We start from the raw sequence: 12,399 nt of genomic DNA on the forward strand, positions 1-12,399 counted from the left end.
TTGGTGTACTAATGTTTATATGATCTTTTATAAAGCAAGAACGTCGAACGTACTATAAAGTGAAACAACGCGTTCTTTGTCTTCGTTGCAAAAATAAAAGAATAACGTTTATCACGAATACGTGATTTAGTAATAACATAAGAATACTACTATGACTTATGGTTTTGTTTAAAATCTGTTTTGCATACATTTTGATACTTTTAGTGTACACATGTATAGACAGTTTATGTAATTATTGATTTAATACATGCACTTTATAGTATGAGAAATCTAAACGAAAAGAAAATACGTGATCGACCGTAGTAAAAGACATATGCAAAACAACGTGTTTACATTATTTCTATTTATTTGCTGTTATTATTTTCAGTTTGTGCGTTTTAACTTTTTTAACATTTCTTTAATGCATGTTTCCAGGTTTTTTATGCTATATTTTAATATTATCCACGACCAAATGTTTTATTATCCATCGATAATGAGATTATCGGTCCAAAGCAACAAAAACCATATTTCTCACTATTCATTTCTTTATTGTTATAGCATAACATAAATACGTATCATACTTTATATTTATTATATAGTAATATATCTCATTGAATTAACAGGAAACCACAACTAGCGAAGCATGAACCGAGGTATGCCATGCAGGGAAAACATCATTCATCTAATCTTTGTCAGATCATTGCTTTCAATGTTTAAATCGTCATTATCCGTTTTCTTACATCACGTTTACCTACTTTTTCAGATGTTACCGAAGAGGCTGCAAGACGAGCACAGAGTCTAGCCGATCAAGCACGATCATCGACGAAATCAGGTAACGTATGACCAAAGAAAGTATAAAAACTCACGAACACAGATCGCAGGCCCAAGATCAATACGTTAGCAGAATCTATTTTGGTGCCCTCATTTATATTTAGCTTTATCTTCCATAGTTAGCACCTGCCGACGCTTTCACACTAATATTGTGCGCACGTTTCTTACTAAATAGATACCTCTTTGCGGCATAATAGAGTAAATGTGATCGAGTAACGGTAAAAGTTCTGTTCTTTGTACGACAATTTGAATACTTGGGACGCCTTCGATCTATCTTCTACATAGCAATGTCGAATAAATAAATGTTTAGTTGAGACGACGTAGCTTAGAGAATTTTTCTTTTATATTTACTTAGTTTGGTAAGTAAAAATTATTATCTTTGTTACACCGATTCTCTTCATTGTTACAAGAAGCAATCGCTTTTTAGTCAGTTCACAATAATCACGCTTCTTAAGTTGGATTCCCCGCAAACTCTACAGATTGAAAAGAAACAGAGAAATAAGAAGTATTCCTTTTTGATTTTTTGTTCTGATACTATGAAACGTAGTTGTTTTGCAGGGTACGTTTTAGTAAGATTCAGGCGCCACGACTAGACACCATTTATATATGATGAGTGTTTTTATAAACATACTAATCCTGTTGCAGTATTGATACTAACTAAATTAAAAACTAAATGTAGATGTGTGCTGCACACACACACACAGGCATATAATGCGGTAAAATATGCATGCGTGTGTGGGCACACGAGTTTCGTGTGTATGCGCGTACACACAACAGTACGTTTGTGAGACCAGAACACGCTGAATCTTTCAGTCCAACTGTCGCAGCTGGGCTAGACTTGAAATTCTTAGTGTGTATCAATGTGCTTTATGTCCTTGTTCCTGTTCTTGTCCATGTCCTTTTGGATGGGTCAGGGCATGATTCGGCTGAGATTGATGGGACTGTAGAGAGGCATGCTACTTCTGCTCCAACAAAGCAACCTGTTCCCGCCCCGCGACACTCTACCAGGTCGTCCATCGAAACAGATCTAGAGTTCGGAGAAGCTTCCGAAGTCTACTGCAGGCCGTACAATCTCAAGTATAAAACAAACGAGCAATCGAAGCCGCTCCGAGAAGGGCATTCCCCGGAGAAAAGCAGCCCAAAAAGTAAAATACCGGTGAAAGTAAAGAAATCTATGGATAACGAAACGACGGTGAGCAAAACAGTAACAAGTACCGAGTCGAAGGAACGTAAAACACTAAAGTCAGACGACGATCAGCCAAAAGTGACGATAGATTCACTCGCCACGCGGTCGATAGATTTAGTAGAACATACTGACAAGTTGCTCGAGGAGTTGTCAGAGGAGCCGCTTGGCGAGAAAGAAGCGCGACAATTGGAAGAAGATAAGGAGAAGAGCGATTCGATAAAACCCGAAGTATCGGACGAAGCGAGACCTACGACTGAAACAGCAGATACGCGTGATAATTTATTCGATTCTGAGAAGTTTGAACAGATAGGTGAAACCGTAAAGAAAGTAGAAACCGTGACAGTCACGACTAAAGAAGATAGAGAAACAGATTTATCCAGACCGGATAAATTTGTCACGACAGAGACGACGATTGTAGAGAATTTGCCAAGCAGTTACGATACCGCGACTCGTACAACGATATCCAAGGTTCAGAGAAGTGTCACAGACGAAGTGGTCTCGAGGGAGATCGTGACGAAGACGGTGACCACTGTACGGTGTTTCGCGACCGAATCAACTGACACGGAACAAACCGGACGAATCGTACGAGCGATGGCGGCTAGTGGCGATTACGGTGATATACCGATGCCAGTTGTAAAAGGCCGCGATAGTTTGCCGTTCAATATCGAACAACTATCGGCAAAGATCATAAAGAGCACTCCCGAGATGTCTGAGCCGTGGGCCCATGGCAGTCTGACAGATCGTTCGTTCCTGAACGACGAGAAAGTAGAGCAATGGGAGAGCCAACTCTCTCAAGACACGTCGCCTAGTTCCGGTAACGGCGACATGTATACTAAAAATGGTAGCTCGCGGAATGATTTAAACAGCGATACTGAAAGTGACGATTCACCACGATCGAGGAGAAGATCTCCAAGCAAGAGGTGTACATTGGGCAGTTCCAGCGGGTCTGATGTAGCACTGCACGAAGGTGCGGAACTGTCCCCGTTGGAGGACGACCAAGGTACCGCACTCACAGCTAACCTTCTAAGTAAGCAATGTACATATCCCGCTAACCAAGTTACCCGAGAGACAGTCAGATCCGAGAACGTGAATTTTGTGGTCTTCTGTATGCTTTTATTGTGGCACGCTTTGTTTGCATGCAACTGCACCTGTTTATCGTTTTTGTTTCAATCTCGGTTTAGCTTGCAAAGTCCGTACTTACTAATTCAGGCCATCTAAACGATATACGTACGACGTTCGTACGATTTTCTTCGAATTAAGACTAAGTGTTAACATTTGGAAAAGAAATAGATTAGGATGAACTAACTAAGAAGAAAATGTTAGGACGAGCTATAGAAAACTGTATATTTTGAAGGCTTTGGATACTTAAGGATATTCAGTAAAAAATACAATCATTCGAAATTTATATAAATGATAGATACTTTATAATTGTTACTTTTAAAAGAAATTAAGTCAGTTCTAAATGGAAAGATGGACTTTTAGACAACGAAGATAATTGAATATGGTTTTCTTGCTGATAAATTGCGAAAAAATTGTGTCAGTGGCTAATTTAATATATATATATATATCTTTTATTTGCACACGATGTTGCATGATATTAAGCTTGCGTAACATTTGTAACTCGAGGTGTATTTGCACAAGGTGGAAGAATATTGACCGTATAAAACGATGATAACCATTCGCAAGGAAAAACAAAGCTTGTGAAATGCAGTCGTAAAATCTGCGTACCTGTGTGGTTTTTTTTATTCTTCGTGAAGTTATCATGGGCGAGTATTACATCATAGGGTTGTTGGTGATCGATTCAATGTGCTTCGTTGAAAAAGAAGTTTTATCCTATTTTTCCCCCCCTATCGTTGGTTTTGGTTGAACGGATAAAGTTGCAATCAGGTGCTTCTGGGACTAGCATACTTTTCACATTGATGGTCATTCGTGGTCAAACATTGTACCCGAGGAATTTTTTAAATTACACATATATAAAAAGAAATATCGTATTCTAATTTACTTGTAGAGAAAGAGAGAAACGAATTAAAAAATTGGAAATATTTATGCATATTGGAAACTTTATCTTACGTTATCTTCAGTTACTATAGAGAAATATATATCTTTAAGGTAAAAGTTATTACATATCACTTTCGAAAATTTAAAACTGAATATCGAATTAAAAATTTTTCAAAATTGTAAAATATAAGTTTCTTGATAAATGTAATTAAATATACTAAATTCTGAAAATACCTTCACACGTACTAATACAAAGATATGATATTACTTTTTTGATTGAATCAGTTCGATATCTTTCACGAAATTCCACATCGATAATATAATACATTTATACCAATCCATTAATACAAAACGAAATAGCGATGGTACACGTATTAAAGATCACATACACAGGATTTTCCATTTAATCCGGAAACTTTTCAACTTACCAGGAATCACACGACGAATATTAATCATTTCACGCGATAAAAATCTACAATATCTTTTACTATCAGCCTTGAAGTCGCATTAATTGGGTGATCGTATAACGCATTGGCCATATCGTACCTCATATATGTGAAATATCTGTAACAATCCACTAAAAATATTCAGTGGCAAATCTTTAAAAAAATTCGTTTCGGCTTTGCAAAGTCATCAACAAAAGCTTTACGTTTGGGGTGAATTTAACCCGAAGTCTACAATAATTAATGCCCAAAAGGATATAATTATCGTCAATAACAAGAGGTATAACGCACGCGGAAGTTACTCAGCTTTCGGGTCATCGATGTTTAAAAACACGAAATATCCTTGTCATGTGACAAAAACAAAAAATCAAAAGCATCGATCAAACACATCGACGCGATGATCGCTGCTATTTCCTTCGCATACTTCGCCCGCTGTTTCTTCATACTAATCACGGCGTGGGATCGCAGAATTCAGTCGAATCAATTTATCAAAAGAGTATACATGCAAATCGGATAGCAAAAAATTCATAGGAGGACGTAATGTTTAAGCGACAGAAACAGACAGTTCGATACAGTCGGTTTGCTCGAGCACACGGCGAAGTACAGTTGAGGGAACACCTAGGACGAAGACTTCCGGTAGAGCGGGCTGCGCATGTTGGATGAGCGTAGCTGCCGCTACATTGGTGGTCCTACTAGCAATAATTCTTGTCTTGGAGCCACGAACGTTCCAACGTGCCATCTACACCCTCTCTAACAATGACCCGAGGCAAACTGGGTACGATTTACCCTTCATTTTATTTATTTCTATTATGAGGAATTTGAATTGGGAAAGATTTAAAATATATAAATTTCTAGATACACCATAAATTGCTATGAAGTTTAAGTTTTACAAAATTGATACCTCCGTATCAGTTTATTATTAATTTATTAATATTTTCAAGTAGGTTGTTTAGAGTTCATAAATGTTTGATTAAACATTAAACACTTATTCTGTTAATAGTAAAAGACGCATAACATTTCAAATGCTGTCACGTTATAGTATTTCGATGTTAATACTCCTCTAACAAATATGTGGAATTAAAATTCTTTGTTTTGTATGTTATACCTATTCTCAAATTTATTCAAATATTCTAAGTAATAGTATGATAATAATGATACGATAACTGAAAGTCGCTGTAAATTAAACATTGACACTCGAATGAAAAGAAATAAATAAGTATACTAATAGAACGTTTTGTCCGATGATATAAAATTTAGAAAATTCGTTTTCATTTGTCTATAACTTTACCGTAATTAACAGAATATGATATTAGTGTTTGATAAAGATTTATAAAGTATTTCATATATATGTATAGGCTTAGGATTAAAAAAAGAAACCCTCCAACTACACATTTCTAGACACAGTGTTTTAAGAAACAAATGATATTTTTACAGTATGCACAGTCCCAGAGAAGTTGAATATTGACGATTTACATATATGTTTATTCAATATACCGTATAGTAATATTGAAAGCAACAATGGGATAAATACAGGCACACGATTTAATGCTAATTTTAGAAAAACCGTAGACAAATAATAACTGCAGTTATTAAAACTAATTTTCTACTACGTTGGTTTAGCTTTTAATATCTAGAGCATGTAATTGCAAGAATGATAATCATCACGTAGGTATGATATTCAAGAGAAATATAGCATCGTACATGTACTTACGAAACAGGTAATAGAGAAAGTATAAATTTTCAAAAGGATTCGTATGCAAGCTTTTTTTTTTCTCACACGTTTGATTGATCCTATCGACGCGACATTATCGAATGCTGCATGATTTAAAATATAATCGACACCTCGCATGATACTTTATCGCATTTTATACCAATCTTTAAGTTTTGTCTCTTGCAGCGTTTTACAAGGCAATAATTCCACTTTTTCATCCCTCCACGTAATAGCGTTTCTCTACGCCTGATGCACGTACCCAAGAAAAACTAAAATAATAGAGCTCGAATTCTCACATTAATTTCATGCGTCCTATAGTTTTCACTATTTACCCTTTCTAGCTCTTCTGACAATAAGCAACTCAAGATAAAGCTAAAGTGTAGAGGGACCAACAAATCGTATATTTTAGTCACGTTAGGATTGTTAGGCGAATCGTCATGTAAGTAAACTTTATCTATGTACACGTGCGTCTGAACACGAACCCATTTTACACCATACAAGATCGCTCGACAGATTGAGTTCCAAATGAACGTTCCACCGCTTCGAAAGGTACTTTTCGTACGGATCGATGCAGCTTGTCAATGCAGAATGTTTATCTTAGAGTTAGATTCTTACCTGTGTGAAACTGGAAACGCTCCAACCTTTATGTTTAGAGTTTGCAAAAATGTTATTATGCTAATGGCTGAACGACCGCACTAATCGTGTTCGTTCGTCAAATGCACTTCCGACGTGATTCTGTGCAAGTTCACACGGCACTTGTGATGATCCTGTACTTTTCTTCTGATCAAATAATTTCGCGTGTTTTTAAAGATTAATCTTCGATAATTAACGATAGAAGCGCGACTAATTTTAGTAAGAAAGTAAGATGCGAAATAAACTCGTAATCGAGCAATCAAATTTTTTGAAAAATGTCAAGCAGTCGTTTGCAAGTGTGATACGAATTTTATGTAATATAAATATTTTCGTAATTTTGTAAAAGCGTAATGTGTTTACTGATCAACCGGATTATACCTCAATCAGAAATTTTTATTTGACATTAGTAAAAACGAATTAATTTTCATTTTTGCAAATATTCCTAATAGAAATCAAATTATAGAGGATCTATAAATTAAGGAATTACTTATGTCCAAGAGATTTTTGGCATTTAATCGTTGAATTAATTAGTTTTCTCCGATTAGCATATTAAATAAAAGATTCATATTTGTGAAATTCGAAGAAGTTACTTTAGAAGAGATATTCGTCCGTTTAAACGTTGAAATAAATATTCGAACACGTGTGTTTTAAATATTTAAAAAGACGTACAAATATAATAAATCTACAAATCCTCCTATTCGTAAAATGTGTCTTTGAAAGGAAGAGAAATGTTTGGAAGAAAAGTGCTGGAGGAACGCAAATATATGAGAATGCACAAAATTGCCTCTCTTTCATTCCGTTTCCAAGAAAAGCTGATAAATCCAAAACCGTAATAATACTTGCAGTAACACTTGACCGTTCGTCTAACAACACTAACTGATGTAGTTAGTACGCGCCCCTTTAAACTTATTGCCACTATATACAGGGTGTTTCAAAGAGCTACGGTCAAAACGAGAGAGCGTTTTCCTCGGTCGAAAATTGTAAGTACGATACTGTTGATACGATGATAAAGCTCGAACTGTCGACGAGTGTATAATTTGCAAATACTTTTTTCTATTTTAGTCGTTGGAATTTCGAATATACTTTGATATTGATTCTTTGTTCATTGGAGATGAGTCTTTTTAGAAAAATTTTTACAGTACGAACGAGTAATATATCGTTTTTGTCTAAAAATTTGTTCGACATAGCGTGTATTGACGTAGCGTTTTCTGTATCTCCATAGTTTCATGACGATTAAATTAGTATCCTTTTACGTAGGGTAGCGTTTGGTCAAGACTCGATAGACTCTATTTTTAGAATATACGACTTGTAGACTTATTCCTTACAAACGTAATCTTACTTATTTTCCACCGAAGAAATCCCCATTTCAGTTTTCACCGTAGTGAATACTCTTCTGTTGTATCGGAAAGTTTTAGTACTTATATATCTTATGACTAACTGCTAAACGCTTTATTATTCAGTAGCTTTTATCAGCGCTTCACACGAGCTCGCTGCGTGCAGCACAGTCCTGCTTACAAGGAAGGTTTCTTTTCATTTTGCTTTATCAGTGAAACTCCAAGGGATTCTGAAGTAATTGAATCGAAGTAATGTGTGTGCTTTATTTGAATAGTCTGTCTTTTTTCTTTTTTTTTTTTTTTTTTACAACACAGCGTTTATCTCAAAAATATATGTTCATGTAGTAGAATCGATGCACAGTATCCTATGAAATATCCCCGAATAAAGTAAACCATTAATTAAATCATATTTTGTTGCATTCTGTACAATAGGATGTGTTTAATACATATAAACGTTCTAGTTATTAATTTATAAATGTTATATTTCGTTACGTAACGTTACGTAAAAATATAACACAATTGTCTTCCTTCCATTACTCTCAGAACACGAGGTTTTTCACCAATGAAAAATCCAAAGAATCGAAACCTATCTTGTGAGAAATATCTTAAACGTGCCTCAGTAATTATGTCATACTTAATGATTACAAATTAATCTATATAGACACTCGAGCGCTGCTATTAGTGCCATAGTACTTGTACTACATGTGACGAAATGGAAGTTCGAAGAAGGAGAATTCAAATCAAGATTATTCTGATAATCGTAGATCGCATGCGTAAAGTATTTCATAATCGAGCATATAGGGAGTCGAATATTATATTTCTTCAAAGTATAATTTCAACGATATATTATTCACTTCCTGTGGCAGACATTATGAACTGAAACATCGTTAAACACGACCATTAAATGAATACGTAAAATATTTATAACGAAACGTTGAGATAATGTACATGAAATGTAAGAAAAGCGGTTGCATAGTTGGCTGAGTGAAAATGCGTATTATATATTATGTATCGTCAAATGTATAGCGATGTTGTTACTTTTTTTATATGTGTCTAGTATTACCCCTTGTTTTGGGCATGATGTAACATTGAGAGATATATACGATTGGTACTTGTATCTATGTGAACCGCTAAAATAGTAAGATATTGTATCCCACACGCAGGAACATGTCTTTTCATAAATTCTCATTTGTTACGCAGAATCTGACTTTTTGCAACTTAGCGAGCCATCCTACATGGAAACGACAACGACAGAAGAGGACCCTGAAACTCAGGAAAGGTATTTATAAAAAGGAATCATTTTCAACAAATTTTCAGTCAAACTGGGCCAAATTCACTGTATTTGAAAGTGTTATTAATATTTATATTTGAAATCTAAAGAATTCGGTCTTCTTAAAAAAGAAAAAAAATTGATGAATTTATTAATACAAGATCCGAAATAAAATAGAATCGAAGTAAAACTCATTATTTGAGTTTAAACATTTTTATTCGTTAAATAGCTTAATATATCCTTGAAATATAATTTAAGAACGTCGAAAATATTTTAAAACCATATTCAATTTCCTGTGAAATAGAAAAATATTCTCTACGTTTATTTTATATGGCAATATTTAAAGTCATACGAATTGAATAGAAATTTACAAATATTACAATATATAAGTTTTACTTGTATGTTGTAGATTTAGAAAATTTTAATTAGGAGTACATGATCGAGACAATAATAATATCTGCGATAATTATTTTTCGTTCTCATGTCATTAGTTTGACTTTATGTTTAAGATAAACAATATTAAAATTTACTCCTTTGCAGAATAACGAGAACTGTACACGTAATCACAACGACCAGCGGAACCGCCAGTGGTCCAGACGAATTGCGAGAGTCCATGCAGAAGATCGTCGATCGATTCATGATGGAAGAAAGGCGAGAACAGTGAAGCAATAAGGGTCTCGTGGGCGATTATTGGAACAAGAAGAAATTCCTCGTCATCTGCTAATCGTGCATAATAAAACAAGAAAAAAATTAATTATAAAAAAAAAACAAATTCTCTAGCACTAATCGAAGGAAGCACCTGTCTTGTCTGATTTAACGTATCCTCGAACGTTAAACGAGACAATTCTATAAATAAAATAAAAATAAAATCAAAAAATGAAGAGTATCTATCTATCGATATAGATCCTGTTCGCGTCTATATCAAATAATATAGCGAATTATTCTATCGGTGCTTGGTGAAAACACATGAAAAATATGCACGACAATTTACTCTCACACTCATGGCCTACGCTTCGGATTTGCTTGCCTTTCGGTTGCATTAAGTTGCCTTATATATTTACGTTTAATCTTGCGATTAAATAACGTATGTCGTCGCTAGTCCGACTAGCTGACTTCGCTAGTCTTCACTAAGCCAACCCGTCCATGTACAACGCCTTTCTCGTGTTGTTCAAAGCGAAAAAAGGAACAGAAATAGAAAACTAACGAAGGAGCAAACGTTTACAGGAACAATATGGACAAAAGCAATGAAAGAGAAAAAAGAAAAGAAAAATGAAATCGTAAAAGAAAATATTCGTCTGAGATGCAGGCCCGACCAAACATTACGGCGATATATATTTGATAGACACTTTTGAAATATGAAACAATATGATACGCGAGATGGAATCGAAAAAGAGCAGATGTTCGGTGACTTTGCATAACTCGCCACTTGGCAGTTCGTTTTAGCTTTAGGATGATTGTATATCTATCCGCGCAATATACCGCTTGATAGGTCAGCAACACTCGTGTCACGTTTTTTGATGATGAACTGCACACATACACACACACACATATACACAGATTCTAAAAGAAGAAGCAAATTCTTGTCGTTATTCGAATCATTGGAAATTCGGACAAGGTGCAAAATTGGGAACTTGTTTGGGAACGTGCGAACTATGCCCGTCTATCTGCCGATTTGAATAGCTACAAGAAATAAATGTTTTCATGGATCATAATACAATGTAAATTTAACTTATTTAAAAGAATATTTCCTAACAATTTTTAATTGTATATATGATAATTTCTTAGCGTAACTTATATAAATGTACTATTATACGATTGTAATAATTGCAAGATTAAAACATGAATATTTTATTTATATAGCGGAATCATTGGACAAATGTTACATGCATAAATCTCGAGATTGGAGGGAATGTTAATCGACGATCTATCCTTCGTATCGCGATCGTGTAAATTATTAAAATTATTAAAATAAAAGAAAAAAGAGAAACGAAAGAGAAGGCAGATGGCATCATGACTATAGAGAAAAATGTGTTGTTTAAACTCTTACGACTCGGAACACGTTTTAATATTTAAGCAGCGTTAGCTTTCAATGTATAACACAATTTTAAAAGGCACAGAAAGGAATCGTATATAGTATGTATTTAAAAGAAAAAAATATATATATACATATATACATAAATATACATACTTTAAATAAGCTATTCTATTAATGTATAATATATTGAGAAGATATAATTATGCATCTGAAGTTTATAAATTATTATCTATAATGACTGTTATTCTATGTTTAATAGACTTGCCTAGAGCCTATTTGACCTAAGGACCAAAGGCACAATCACACACGCATCAAAATAAAACATTATGCTCCTATGTACTGTCGTAACATTTATTATATAACTCATTACGGACGTTGCGATACTGGCATTTAAATATTCTGACTGTTACGATACATTATTTGTATTGCAAAACAAAAAACTATTTTCCCTTTTACACGAGACGCAAGAAACCGATGTAACACGACGAACTATTATTGCAGTCCATTGTCGACAGAATTTTTTTATTCCCTGTCATTTTTCTGCAGTATATCAATACATTTTTTACTAATAACTACTATCTATACTCTATTGAGTACGTTGATAAAAAAATATGCAAATACAGTGTCGACCACGTAACTTCACTGGCTAGTTTATGTTTTTTTAGTCCTGTTTTTTCTATTTAAAATACAAATAAATCAGATTTACTCATTTACATATAACGAATTTCGTATAAGTCTGTATCTATAATTTGTGGAATGTTGTATGTACAAATTCCATTTCTATTTCATTTCAATTTATTAAAAAAGATTGGTTTTAATTAAACACAAATGTCAATATAATATATACATATAATTCTAATGATATAATGATTTATTAAACATAATATATGCTTATAAGGCAATAATTAAATTCTTAATTCTTAATTGAGAAAAAGTTCAAATTATTTATTCTATATGCTACTTATTTGTCTACAGTATA

The 12,399-nt window shown here is 34.1% G+C and overlaps 1 protein-coding gene across 28 annotated transcripts in view; it reads left to right on the top strand.

Moving 5' to 3' along the window:
* LOC122566597 (ankyrin-3-like) overlaps positions 1 to 11,755 on the top strand; it is a 94,909-nt gene extending 83,154 nt beyond the window's left edge. For 13 of the 28 annotated variants that reach the window (XM_043724098.1, XM_043724078.1, XM_043724079.1 and 10 more), the window contains 4 exons: positions 743 to 811; positions 1,725 to 3,023; positions 4,987 to 5,212; positions 9,316 to 9,377. In XM_043724098.1, the coding sequence (XP_043580033.1) occupies positions 743 to 811; positions 1,725 to 3,023; positions 4,987 to 5,212; positions 9,316 to 9,322 (1,601 nt within the window). In that variant the 3' untranslated portion in view covers positions 9,323 to 9,377. Of the gene's footprint in view, positions 1 to 742; positions 812 to 1,724; positions 3,024 to 4,986; positions 5,213 to 6,489; positions 6,588 to 9,315; positions 9,395 to 9,925 lie in introns of those variants that run through there. The other 15 variants (XM_043724086.1, XM_043724106.1, XM_043724104.1 and 12 more) reach the window with 9 other exon arrangements.
* Positions 11,756 to 12,399: the final 644 nt, after the last annotated feature.

The sequence above is a fragment of the Bombus pyrosoma genome, linkage group LG4 (genome assembly GCF_014825855.1).
Source record: "Bombus pyrosoma isolate SC7728 linkage group LG4, ASM1482585v1, whole genome shotgun sequence".
Taxonomy (NCBI): Eukaryota; Metazoa; Arthropoda; class Insecta; order Hymenoptera; family Apidae; genus Bombus; species Bombus pyrosoma.